This window comes from Amphiura filiformis, chromosome 20, assembly GCF_039555335.1.
Source record: "Amphiura filiformis chromosome 20, Afil_fr2py, whole genome shotgun sequence".
NCBI lineage: Eukaryota > Metazoa > Echinodermata > Ophiuroidea > Amphilepidida > Amphiuridae > Amphiura > Amphiura filiformis.
This window is the reverse complement of record NC_092647.1, coordinates 1,164,422-1,179,209: the sequence shown is the minus strand read 5'-3', so window position 1 is coordinate 1,179,209 and position 14,788 is coordinate 1,164,422. Positions and strand designations below refer to the sequence as shown.

Sequence of the window (14,788 nt, the reverse complement as noted above, 5' to 3'; positions counted from 1 at the left end):
GACATAAGGAAGGGACTTAAAGTTGCAAATATTTTTATTAAAACATTGACGCCGCAAGGATTCGAACCCACAGCCTTGAGCTACCTTGCTATACCAGTATGAAATATATATTGGAAGATAGGGGTAAATCTATATTCAGGATATGTTTGATCAAGCATGCAATTTACATTGTCCAGTGAAAGAAAAGAGGGTCAAAGGCTTGTATCCTGATTGGATTACAAGTGAGTATATTAAACTTTCTAAAGATAGGGACCATTTTTTCAGAAAAGCTCACAAAACTAATGACTCTGAAGATTGGAAAATGGCTAGACAACTTCGTAATCAAGTAAATAAACTAAATAAGACTCTGAAAAAAACCTACTGTACAGATGCAATTAATAGTAATGTAAATGATTCAAAGAAACTTTGGGGTACTATAAGAAAATTAATTCCCAAAAATGTTTCCAAAGTTACTAATGTTCAAACTAATGATGGCATTACGGGCAATGATAAAGAAACTGCTAATCAGTTTAATGATTATTTTACGTCTATTGGAAATACCTTGGCTGATAAATTTAAGTGTAGTAATTATAGTAACAATAATTCTGATGTGAGTTATGAGCATGATGATTTTGAATTTGATTTTGTAGAACCTGAATTTGTTTTTAAACAGATTTGTAATTTCTCTAATAATAAATCTTCAGGTATCTGTAATGTTAGTACTAAACTTTTGAAACTTGCTGCACCGATTATTTGTCATCCCCTTGCATATATTTGTAATCTTTCTATGTTCACATCCACTTTTCCTAATGAATGGAAAAAGGCAAAGGTTACACCTATATACAAGGAGGGTGACAGAAGTGATGTCAGCAACTTTAGACCTATCTCTGTTTTACCCATTATTTCTAAGATCTTAGAACGTGCTGTACATGACCAACTGTATAATTATCTCACATGTAACAATATTTTAAATCCATGTCAATCAGGCTTTAGACGTAATCATAGTACTAATACTACTCTATCAGATGTGACTGATCACATATTAAATAACATGAATAATGGCAAAGTTACAGGTTCAATCTTTTATAATAAAGAAGGCCTTTGATACTGTTAACCACGACCTTCTTATTCAAAAACTTAGTTCATATGGTATCAAAGGTAAAGCTCTTATTTGGTTTCAATCATATCTAGATGGTAGATCTCAAGCTGTAAATATAAATTCTTCTTTATCAAATTTTAAAAATATTAATATTGGTGTTCCACAGGGCTCAATCTTGGGACCCTTGTTATTTATAATATTTGTTAATTCATTACCAGAAGCAGTAAATAGTAGTTGTAAGTGTGTAATGTATGCAGATGATACTACTCTTTTAGTAAGCTCATCTGACCCCACTGTTCTGGAAAATAATCTTAATGCAAATCTAAAGAAAATTGCTGACTGGTTTCAATCTAATCATTTAACTCTAAATACTAAGAAAACTAAGTTGATGTTGTTTGGAACAAGGCAAGCTTTAATTAATTATAAAAATATATCCCTCATTTACAAAAGTGAGAGCATTGAAAGAGTTGATAAGTATAAGTATTTAGGAGTTACATTTGATCCACATCTTTCTTGGGATGAGCATGTTAATTATCTTTCTTCTAATGTATCAAAACGTATTGGTGTTATTTGTAGAGTAAAAAAGTATCTTCCTGTTAGATCAGTTAAAACACTTGCCCAAGCCCTTGTCTTTCCTCATTTTGACTACTGCAGCTCTGTTTGGTCAAATTTTAGTGCTTGCCACAAAAATGAGCTTCAGATTCTGCAGAATAGACTTGCCCGTATTTTACTTAATGCAGACATAAGAACACCAGTGGACAAAATGATGAAAGACCTGGACTGGGTTAAACTTGATAGTAGGTGGGAGAATCAGTTACTTATTTTAGTTTTTAAATGTCTAAAAAACATTGCTCCACATTATTTGTCGTCTCAATTTACCTTCACCTCCTCTACTCATTCTAAGAACACTCGAAGTCAATCACATAAGAAATTGGTCGTTCCAAGGTGGAAATTATCTTCTGGGCAGAGAACATTTCATTATAGAGCTGCCACTTCATGGAATAGACTTCCTTATAATCTCTGTGCCAATTTGGATTCTCTAAGCTTGAATGAGTTCAAGAATGCCTTATAATTTTGTATGTATTTTAAATTAATAAGGAACTTATTGTAGCCCTCCTCATTAATATGTTAATTTGAACTTGTTCTATATTTATATGTTTGTATATTATTTATTCATATTCTTATAATGTTATTTGTATATGTTATCAGGGCTTCCAGGGAGACCAGTACTTTTGTATTGATGGAATTTTCCTGAATAAATAACGAATAAATAAAATATATCTAGCAGAAGATAAAATAATAGCAATGTTGACATGTTTTGAGTAAAAATAGGTATGTTTTGATTAGAAAGTGGTGTGATTAATTTGTCTAAAGGTGTTACTCAAAGAAAAAAAATCAGTGTCTCATGTGCCCATGAAACTTTTTCTCTGGCAAGTTTTTAATCATTGTTTGATCAAACTTTCTGACAGAAATAATACAGTTTTGTGAAACAAAAAGCTTTTAAAGAAATTCTAGTCCAAAAATTTCTTCAGAATTAAATAAAAGCATAAAAAATTGAAATAGTCAAGTTTTAAGTGGTTTTACTATGCTGTGCATGATTGGGCTATTCCAGAAAATAGATGCACATTGCACACCCCTTATAGAGGAGTTCGGATTTCCGGACTTTTTGTCCAACCGTGACTGTTGGAAATCCAGACTTTTAATGTGTTCAAAGGTAAAAAAATCCGGCAGAAAAATAGTTCATAATCAGAAATCCTCAATTTGAGAGCTCATTTTGGACATTTCCGTGATTTTTCCTTCATTTAATTGGATTTCCAAGCTTTTTCAAGTGGCATTGCCCACTGGAATTCCAGTCGTTTTCGGAAAGCAGACTTGGAAATCCAGACATTTCTTTGATTGAAAATTTACTCCTCTATAGGGGGTGTACACTTATTTTCTGGAATAGCCCATTGTTCACAAAGAATTAGGGATTAGGGAATATGGAGTAAATGAATTTAGTTAATAGCATCTATAGATTAAGCACAAGTGGAAAATAAATTACCGCAATTGTTTTGTACAACTCCTGGGTGACAGTAATGGACAACCTCGCTTTGCAATTTGCAGCAATTTAATCCTTTTGGTGTGAATGGTTAGCTATAAGACATCCACGATCATAAAAAATTTGTCAAATATTTATAAAATATCTGAATTTAACCATACTTTAAAAATATGATAATTAAAATGTCAAATCTACGTAATATTTCCATTCAAATGAGTACAAACATGCCTGGCATTGGTTCGGTGGTTCTTGCAATGGACTATTCCATTTAAAATCCACACTACCCCTGTGGAAGATTTTTGAAATATCTTCCACTGAAGGAATATGAATTTCAAATGGAATGAGTACTTTAAGCAGCTCCATTTGAATTTCATACACCCTCTGAGAATGATTCAACCTGAATCTTCCATAGAGGGAGGGCGAGTTTCAAATAGAGTTGATTAATGTGATAATTCCATTGGAAATTTGAACTCCCTCTGTGGAAGACATTTCCAAAATCTTTGACAGGGGTAGTGTGAATTTTAAATGGAATAGCCTAATACCACATAATATTAAGAGAAACAAAAAACCTGACTGTTATACAAAACTCATTTACCTGAATGTCATCCATTAATGGGAACCGGAATCTTATTTTATGGCCATTTTAGAGTCCCATTGCTATCTTTAACAGTTAGGAATGGGTGACTTAATGCCTACAAATTTTACAGCTATTAAGCACGCACAGCCCATTTCCAATCTGGGACAATTTTTGACTCCTTGATGGGAATCACTAATACAATTGAAACCAAAGGTAAAGCTTATATAAGATGGCGATATAGAGCAAAAATCAAGCAGATTTCTGCCATTGTGTTATTGAAGTATGGAAACCTACTTTTTCAGCCTAAATCTGCTTTAAATTGTAACAATATTGTTTCAGAATACCTACTGTTTTTTGACAAAATTTGCTTTAATGCGTCATAAAATTGTCAGAATAATAGTGCTACATAAAACTAAATGGAGAGGCCGAAATTAGCTTGAAATGTATTTCGTAATGATGTTTTGAATTAATTTTGAAATCAAATCACTTATATATCACAGAAACTAAAAGAAATATTTAAAAGCTTATAGAAAGGGATGAAAACAAAATAACGTGTTCATCATCCTGTTTGAAATTCTGACAAAACTTGTCCTCACTAACATAAGCAAATTGTCAGGAAATCAAAAGGGCTGACTGACTTGAAGATGAAATGCCAATTGACTTTCAATTCCCTATGACTTTTTGAAGATTTAACTCCCTAATACCTAATGAATAGAGAATTGAAGCTTATTTATAGAAGAAAACACAACAGGCTTGCCAACCATCTCACCATGCAAAGCCATGCAACCGTCCTATTTATAAATCTAGACCAAACCTGTCTTTGCTATAACTTTGCCAAATTGTCAGCAAATCAAAAGGGCTAACCGAGTTGAAACGCCAATTGAGTTTCCAATTCCCGATGACTTTTTGAGTGAAGTTTTTCACCGCCGCAAGGAAGCGGGCCCAGTGTAGTGTGGCACAGTTGGGTGGTAAGGCCAATACAGACTCCATGAAATGTAATTTCATGTCATTTCCTTTTTGTACAGCTACTCTTACTGTCGCAATGCTGAGTCACGTTACGGATCTGCTCAGGCGTGCTCCGCAGAACGTGGTACGCATTCGGTTTCTGTTCGTATCGTTAGTCTGAGTTAGTGTTGCACAGATAAGTGCTTATGTTTGTGGATGAATACAAAATATGAATTGTAAGCTTATCCAGGTAGATATCAGATGTAATTGAATCAAGACATATAGCTGCCATGTGCATTTTTTAAACAAATATGAAATGTAAGCTTATCCATGTACTTGAGGATAATAGCTGCCTTGTAGGCCCAAAGCTTCTCAAAATTTATAATGCTATACCAATAATCACTGTACTATTAGTGTGCATTTATACAGTTTGTACTCCTTGAAATGCATTTTCTTTCAAAAGAGTTCATAATTATTCCAGTGAAAAGATCAATTGTGTGGAAAGTGCATGCATTAATGTGGGTAGGGGTGGATGTGTATACTTGTGTGCCTTTGTAAAGGGGGTGTATGTGTTTTGGGGGGATTTTCTTGAAATGTTAAATATGCAGTATTCCCAAAACAGACATTTGTTTTATGAAACGCTTTTTTGCATGGGATATTCATTATGGTTGCTCTATGCAGTATTTATCGTAAAACTGGTGGTCAAACAAAACACAATTACGCTTGCTTATGGTAGTTAAATTTAACTTTGGTCCTCTATTTGCATTATCAAACTTAAATTAAGTTCATGCTCAAAACCTGCTCATCTTAATTATCTTTTGTTTTAATCAATTAAATTTGTCAGACAGCAAGGGCAATGATCATGATGATCCACCATTCATTAGCAATTCAAAAATGAAACATAAGACACTAATTACTTACATGCGCTCAAAATCAAATCATTGGGTTAGTTACGTACGTACTTTTAAACTAGATTGGTCTGGCCTGTTGAATTAATGTGCACACAATTCATGTCAATGTGTAAGGTGTATTCACATGAGGTGGGGAGCGGGTGGTCAGGGTTGAGGGGGTATACAAATGGGTGTGCATCATTGATGTTACGGAGCGCCCCACTCCCGGGGTTTTCACCCTGAACTAATCCGATCTAAATCTGTTCTCATGTGGACAACACAGGGAAGGATGGGGAGGGGGTACTCAACTTTAAGTTTAGTTTGGGTGTGCAGACCAGATTTGTAAAATACAAACTGAAATGCATTAATTTGGACTAAATATGGGTCTTGGCGACCTTATCAGAGACAACTTATTTATTTTCCAAAATGAAAGAACAGGCTAAGAAAGCTGAGCAAAATAATGGTTTTTGGAGGTAAATGTCATAATTTATAATTATAAGGTATGGCTAAAATCGCTAATATCCACAGAGGTGTTTACTATAGAGAAAACAAACAGAGAATTTTTGGAAAAGGAGCTAGTGTCTTACAAATCTGGAACATGCAGAAAATATACGGATCTCAAAAACACAAGAAATTAGTAAACTAAGTGTTTCTGTTTTATGCAAACCTAAGATGATACTTTAGTAAATGCATGATCATCTTCCTTCCCTCTCCCACACAAATGAATACATCCTGGAAATTTCACTTCTACCCAAATTCGGATCAATCCAGTTCAATTTAAATCAAAAAGTTGACATGGACAGCCCTGTGTAAAATTTGTATAGAATATTTAGTTTTAATTACACGCATCCTAGGCTTGATGCCAAGAAGATGAAGTGGAAAAATGCTTATCTCCTTTAATCAGAGCAAATGAGATGAGATCTGTCGGTCTGGACTAGCTAGGCAAACACGCCACGATAGAAATATCTTGATATGATATTAAATGATTATAACAATTTACAAGAGTGTACGCTTCATTTATATCAATGGATATGAACTTAATTGAATGATGTTTTCAAAGATGTAACCAACCCCCGACAAAGGAAATCATTCATATTCAAAGTCATATTAACAAGATCGTTTTCTCGACGTATCGTTGCTATTTTCCGAGCAGAGGAGGAATTGTACATTTACTTGACCCTGCGCAAAAGTTCATTGGCTGGTGGAATGTTTTGCTTTGGAAATTAAGAGAGATTTGTATGGAGTATTCTTAGAAGCTTATTATTTCCCATTGATATTGATGATAACGTCTGAAGTGACTTTCTGCGCAAATATTTATGAACATTTATGTCAAAGAAAACTTAATCTTTGCAGATGATAACTAAGGCTGAATTTTAAGGAACGAGTTGTCACTATTTTGTAATAAATGTTCAACTCAACTTCAACACAATAGCCTTATCTCAATGGCATAGTCCAATAACCTCAATTAAACAATCATAGTGCAAAAATATGACCTCAACTTGCCGAGTATGAGTTTTTGTACCCAACGTTTCACAGGTCATTCCATGAATCATACAAAATTAATGTGTTGGATTTAAAGAACTATGCCCTGATAGATGAACATGTTGTAGATCCTAGTGAAGCTTTTTCAAAATAAATTATTCAAGGAATTAACAGAAATCTGTGGGAAATCTTCTTTTTCATCAAGAAGCGGAAAGCTTTTTAGTGATATTTATCATTTACCTATGGCCTCTCCTGGGTGTGGAATAAAGTGGGATGTGAAAGATGCATTTATCCTATTACTTTCAACACTTCACTAAGTAGAGTATAAGTAAGGTGGATATTACATGGCACATTATTTCATTTATTCCTCCATCATATCAGTTCTTACACAATTTTGTGTTAGTTATTTTGTAAAGTGAAGAAACAAAAGTGACGGTTATGAACGAGGTTAGTAACTTTGCATCATTAATATATCGGGCATTGTGAAAAATCTAAACATTTTGCTTTGGACCCCGGAACATCAATCAGGGATACGTACCTCAGGATATTCCTCGGTTCCAAACACAAAATGTTTAGATTTTCACAATGCCCTGCAAACAACCGATGCGCAGTTATTAACTTCTAAATCTCTACCCCCTAAAAACATAGAAAACCTGTAATCTCCACCATAATTTAGAACACCCATGAGCGCTTCAGTTCATTAACATCCATAAACCAGATTACCTCTCCTCTGGTGGGGTGGGACCCACTTAAGAAGTACAACGACCCTCCCCTCCCTCTTCCCTCCTTCCACTGAGGCAAAGGATGTACAGTCTACAATGCATAGGAGGGGACTGTAACAGACAGACATTCAATAGTGAGCACCAAGTTTTTAACCCTTTCTTCATCAATATTAAAAAGCAGACGACAAAAGTCCCCAATATAACATTGTTTTAAAAAAAATTAAAATATTTCATATTTTTACCACTGTATTTTATGTGCATTACAAATACACAAAAATGAGTACAAACATGCCTAGTATTAGTTACATAGTTTTCTGTAGTTCTCATAATAAGGCATATTATTTCAAGAAAATTCACAAAATTTGGCCGCCTTCATAGGGTGGACCCTATTTACTGTGTGCAAAAGCATTACAGTCCATATTGACAGATGTTTCTGCAAGCCATGTTGGATTCTATAGCAGAATCAGGAAAGTCTGTGTTATTCTTATATCCTGAACACAGGGCTACGATGAAAACTTGTTGACTTCTGGTGTATTATTACCATATCAAATTATTCTTCGCTATTTTTCTTTCTTTGTTAACAAATATGTTTCAAATGCATAGAAATATATAAGGACAAACATATTCATCCTTTTGTTTTGTGTTGTTTGGTTTTTTACTACTTCCGGTTGGTATGGTTATGAAGCTAAATGAAATTCTGGTCCAAATTTACAATCAGGGACCACCAGTCCTAAACAGGTCAGTTTATTCCATTTGTGACTAAATACCACACTGGCCAGGCATATTATGTCTTCAAAGTGGCTTTTGTAGGTAATATTAGTGACCATACTCAAAATTACGATTTGAAATGAGGTACAACCTGTTGTACTTAAAGAGCTCCTGTCTTCAGCTTCCACCTCCCCCCCCCCATCCTCCTCACCCCGCCCCCCCCCCAATCCCAAAACTTTATCTGCTTACCTCATTTCCGGCCTTGTATCAACAAACAGTGGTTGCATCTCTGTCGGTTGCACGGCTTCATCCATCAGTTGATATTTTTGCGCTTCCAACAGCTCCCTCGCAGTTTGCATGGGGCGTGAGTGTGTGTCACCTAACACATTGCACTGCTGGGAGAAAGGAAACAAAAAAAACACAAAAGTCAAAGAGGGATCGTTAGTATTGTTAAAATGTTAGTAATAGTAAGAGTAGTTGAAGTCAAAAGTCATAGGTCATTCCTTATTCTTAAGGGGGTACTACACCCCTGTGGTAAATTTGTGACTATTTTTGCACTTTTCTCAAAAAATAATAACACACTGGTAACAAAAGTTATGTATATTATTGGGGCAAGGAATCCAATTACTTCACTGAAATTTCAGTGATTCAAGACAAGCGGTTCAGTAAATATGATAGGATATGAGGTACATCCTTGCTGTACCTCTTTTCTTGTCATAAATAACTAATCGCTTGTCTTGGGTCACTGAAATTCCAGTGTAGTAATTGGATTCCTTGCCCCTATAATACAGATAACTTTTGTTGCCACTGTGTTATTAGTTTTGAGAAAAATGCAAAAATAGACAAAATTTATGGAGGGTGTAGTACCCCTTAACGCTGCTGTGTACTCTAGCCATTGTTTCTTTCTCAAAATTGAGTTTTTTGATATGTTTGTACCTTGTTATGTTTTTTATAAATACAAGGAATGAAAATCCAGATTTGTAAACTCCAACTGCAATATTTTAAGGATTTTATTTCACTATTCCACTCGTGTTTGAAATTGAAAAGGAAAGAAAATCTTTGTTGTACCAGCAAGGTACACGGCAAGAACAACTCATCGCGTTATGTGTATCGCGCAATTTGTGAACGCACAAATACGCTGACGCTTATCTGCTTGCGCTGGCGCAACTTATGGAAACACCACGGAAGCACTGATTTCACAAAAACCTAGTGGTCAAATGGCTCCGTTTTAGCTGATAAAATGTGGGTTTTTTCAAGTTCTTTCCCCGATTTAAATATCAAGTTATGAATGGATTTCGCTCAAACTTCTCAAGGGCTGTGGATTTACCCAATGTTCACGTAATATAAGTTACAAAACGAAAACTGTCGATTCTCCTGTGAGATTCGATGAAAGTGCAAAATGTGACCACTTTAAACTTCAACGGCCATTATTTCAATGATCATTTTCTCGGTAAAATGACGATTTAGGTACTACGATAACTCAATAAATACAGCATCTATAGGTAAGCAAATATGATCATCGTAAAAAGCATGATCGACTCAAGAAACGGTTTTCATTTTTTTTATATTTTGGTCTATTACCGATTGTGGGCATCATTTTGTGCAAATAGGCGTTTTTGAATTTTAAAAGTTCATTTTGATGCCTTATATGGTCAATATCTCAAAAAATAAGGCCAATATCAAAAAAATTAAAAAACGTTTTTGGAATGGAGCCTCAAGATTGAGCTAAAAACAAAATAAAATATTTTGGAAAGAGTGTTTTTTGTTATGATGTACCTAACAAATATTGCCAAAAACTCACTTTTTGTGATTTTCTTCAAAATTGTTGTTTTTACCCCAAATCTGTATTTATATTAAGATTTATTGATGTCTTGCCTTCATAAAAATGTATACTTTTATATGTTTTTGTGAATAATTACAAAGTTATTGCACTTTTACTACATGCATGTCTGAGAGTACACAGCCACCTTAAGATGAACAAAGATGAAAAACAGGGAAACTTGTCAACATTAAAGAAATATTTGGCTTATTATTGTTAGAAAGTATGATGACTGCAGACTATGGGTCAAAGGTTAAGGGTTAATTATTCTTAAAACAGTGAAAGATGCCATTTACACAGCACAAAGGGCAAATAGCTGTTATTATTTTAAAAACATTTCTCTTTTCCCTTCTATTTTTGTCAACCTAGCCCCCTATAAACTGTCGAAAGTGCATTTATATAGGCCTAATATTAAGTTGTTTGGGTCAGAGGTCATAAGGATACCTAAGGTTGCCTTCTTATTACATGATAAGTTAAGTCAAACTATCACATAATTTGGCAAATTTCCTCAGTGGAAAATTAATGAATTTGCTGCAATTGAGCACTATTCTAAATCATTTATAGGTCATGCCAAATTGGATAGAATTTATTTAGCAATTATTTTCATGATAAATGATTATTGAGTTCAGATATCAAAGTAATATGTCATAATTATGGAGAAAAATAAACTCAAGTTCACACAAATGTCTGATTATGAAATAAAAAATGAAATAAGTTGACAAAAATAGGTTACTTAAAAGAGCAATCAAAGTATGAGTGTTTTCTAAGGGACTTCTAGTTCAAGTTTAGACTGTCTGTTTACATTCTGGGTGGCCTACAATGCCCCTCCCAGGGCATCCATGCATATCCCCCTAGAACCCATCCAAAAAAAACTATCCTTCATACGTGACACAATCGAGGGAAATGTGTCCAATGTTGAATATATAAAGCTTTTTACACAGTTACTAGCACTTTGAAAAATGCTACATTTTGATGCAAACCTCATGAAAATTTAAATTCTGATTACCAAGCTATAGGTATTTTATCAGTAGTTGAAAACAACAGGAAACATAAGAATTTGTTCCCTTTTTTTGCTAATAACTCAAAATCAACGTCAGCGACATTAGACTCATTCCCCATGATCGCATCACATATGTTTCTTATTTGCATCTTGTTAAAGATTCCAATAAATCCCTTGTCTTTGGATTGATAAACAAGAATAGCGATGTTCAAATCCCAAGGTTAGAGAGCATGATGGAATGAGAGTGCTTCGAAAAACATTTTGTTAACATTGAATTGGGCCAAGCACCCTCTGGAGGTCCCTCGATGCTAGAGCTGTACAAATACTTTGATTGTTATAAGCTTAAAGGAATACTTTCGCTGAACGATGCATCGCAGACAATAACGAAGATGGTTACTTTAGGTAAATCCACAGCAACCAAAAAAAAATCATTTTTTAAGAGAGATGAAATTCTTGCGTTCAAATTATCCCGCTGGAGACAAGCCCGGGGGGGTACTCAGTAGAAATGACCATACGGGGACATGCCGCAAACATGGGTAGCATTTTCAGCCTTCTGGTATATCAATGACCCCTTTTTCAAAACCTATTTTGGTATATGAATGGGTCCTTTTTTCAAAATTTTCTCAAGTTTTTCGGAAAACAGCCCAATTTTTCCTCAATCTAGCCAAAATTTTCAAAATTTTCCCAAACTTTTAGAGAAATTTGTAAAAATTAAAACAATTTTGGGTAAATTCGACCAAAAATTTTGACTTTTGGTATATCAATGGGTCCAAATTTCTTGAAAAATAGGTATATTTATGGGTCTACTTCCAAAATCTCAGCGGCACGTCCCTACCAAAACCAAACTTGAGTACCTGACCGACTTTGACTTTGCAGACAAAAGCAACAGAAAAATCGAGGCCCGACAAACGATATTTTGACAGACGTGTAAATCATCTCATCGTTCCAGCCGCCTTGACAGTAAACTGTAACCTTAAAAATAGATGCCTGCAAGAACCGGGTAATGGCAACATCTCCAGGCAGAAGTTACGCGAGACGATTTTTGTGAAGATACTAGATTTACACCTGAGACAAGTTTTGATGATGAGATGTACGAGCCGATCACCGCTGCACACCTGCCGATGGCTGCTGGCGCTTTTAAAAGTCGTCTGGAGAAGCGACCTGTCTGGGCATGGTTTATACAAGGAATTTTTATCTGTAAATTGTTCATCTTTTTTTTTCCTCCGATACAATTCACACTTAAGGGATGAATATATTTTGTCAGACTTTGAGAAATCGATCGAGTCAATTTCGTGAAGCGAGCTGTGTTTCTAGTGGGTTATTCATCGGACTGACTTACTATGCTATTTTCTAAAGAAAAGTATCATCTTTAGGGTACAGACAAAAATAAATATGCCTTAAAATATTTTAATACTTTATGCAAAGAAAATCTTTGCTTAATCTGAAGGCACAAAGGAGGCAAAAATGATTTTTTTTTTTCAAAATGCCTTTCAGTTCTCTAAATAATTGCACCAAAATGTGTGTACCCAAAAGGCCTATGCTGATTGGAGCATTTTTCATCTGCTTGCATTGTATCAACATGCCACGGGCTGTGTTTAGCTGAGTCAAGGGCAAGTCTTCTGAAATCATAAACATTCAAAACTAGTCTCTGTTGTCAAAATTCAACAAAATTAATTTACTTTTCATCAAATTTTAATAATACAAATTTGCAGACCTAAAATCCGGGGTGTCACTCCCATTGTGGCTCTGTACACCATCCGCGATAATGAAAGCGCGTAAAAGGGTAGTTTTTAGGGGAGGCACGATATGCGCGTAACGCGTTAAGGGTGTCAAAAACATGAAATATTGGAAAAAAGAGTAGCAAAATTGCAATTGCTAATACGCGGAAATGAAATTTTGGGTATGAAATTTGATGCAAGGAATAAAATCCCTGTTTAGGGTATTGTTTTAGCAGGTTTTAGCCAAGGGTTAAATCCTTGTTTAGGGTGCTTTTCAAAAGTTGACTATCACGGATGGTGTACAGGCCACAATGGGAGTGACCCCCGGCCTAAAATGAACTCATTTCTGTCACATGAAATGTAAACAAATAAAAACTACTAAAATATGATAAGTTTAATAGCCAAAGGCTACAGGACAATTTGCCAATTTTCAATCCTTATCAAATTAATTCTTCTCTGATTTAGCCAATTTGTATTTACAACCATGATTTCAGGCATAAATTTTATAACATGATATTGAAATTGATGTCAGGCTCAATTACCTGGTGTACATCAGTGGTCGCTGTAGTAATTCATTAAAACATCATGTCTTCCTTAGCAACTTAAACCTAATATGCAATCAAAAGAACCGCAAGTAGACAAGACTCGTGGGTGGGAACCTACCCCGGGGGGATCACTCACATAAATGGTCTGTATGCATGCGTGACCAAAAAAGCGAGTAAAGGGGGTGTTTTTTAGGCAAGGCAAGTTACTGCAGCGTGACGCGTTTAGGGTGTAAAAAACAGTGATTTTCAAGAATAAGGGTAGTTTTCTGAAACCGGACAACTTGTTTAGGGTACCTTTTCAAATGTTTGGTAAATTATGAGTCCAAAAAGGGTACATTTGTTGCATTTTCACCAGCCAAAAACTCATTAGGGAGTAAATTCTACACTAAATTACCTTATTAAGGGGCTAAATTTGCTGGTAGGGTAAAACTCGTTTAGGGGGTGTTTGAAAAAAATTTGGTCACGCATGCGTACACTGTCATATTTGAGTGCCCCCGGGAACCTACCTAACTCTTATCAGGGATGGGAGGCAAAGTTGCCCCCTAGCTGGATCATAACCACATCCCCCTCTTGCAAACACATAATAGCTTGAAGTTGAATTGACCCATGTACAAGCCACATGCATCCTTGCGACCTTTGACCTAGTCATTAACATCATCATCAGCTCAGAAACTGTTACTGTCACATATGATCATGGAACTAATATTCGTTATGGCCCATAGTCACAGTGATCCACACGAGAAGAGTTGCGGGACTTTGAAATACAATATCACCAATTTTTTTACAACTTAATTATTTTGGTTTGCAAAACTTAAGGGATGTAAACTTTTGTGCAACTTTCGATGTAATTTGTAAAGGAAATGCTTACAAGAAAGAATACATCCAAAATTGGGACCGTCTGCAGTAATATTTTTGTACATTGGACACCACATGATGTGGACCCGTGGACGTGGATAAAGAACTTGTCAATTTTGTGAATACAGTAATATATTGGCCGCAAGCAAGCAAAGCAAGCTAGTTTCACATGGTTACACCCTGCAATTTTGTATAATAAATACAATGAAAGCCTTAGGACTTTATGTAATGAAATCATTGTCTGTGCATGGGTGTTATTGCTTATTCATAAGGTGAACATTGGTTGGAATTCAATCAAATCAAAACAATTCGTGTATTCAATTACATCCCAGGTTTAAAAGTGTCAAAATGTTTCAAATTAATTAGTTTCAATCATGTTTCGAACATCTTTATATAATACGGTTCGTTTGA

The 14,788-nt window shown here is 35.1% G+C and overlaps 1 protein-coding gene across 1 annotated transcript in view; it reads right to left on the bottom strand.

Annotated features, from left to right (window-relative positions):
* Positions 1 to 14,788, bottom strand: part of LOC140142990 (semaphorin-5B-like) — a 404,016-nt gene that overhangs the window by 28,491 nt on the left and 360,737 nt on the right. Inside the window, 1 exon segment of the mRNA XM_072165019.1 lies at positions 8,690 to 8,835. Coding sequence (XP_072021120.1) covers positions 8,690 to 8,835 — 146 coding nt within the window.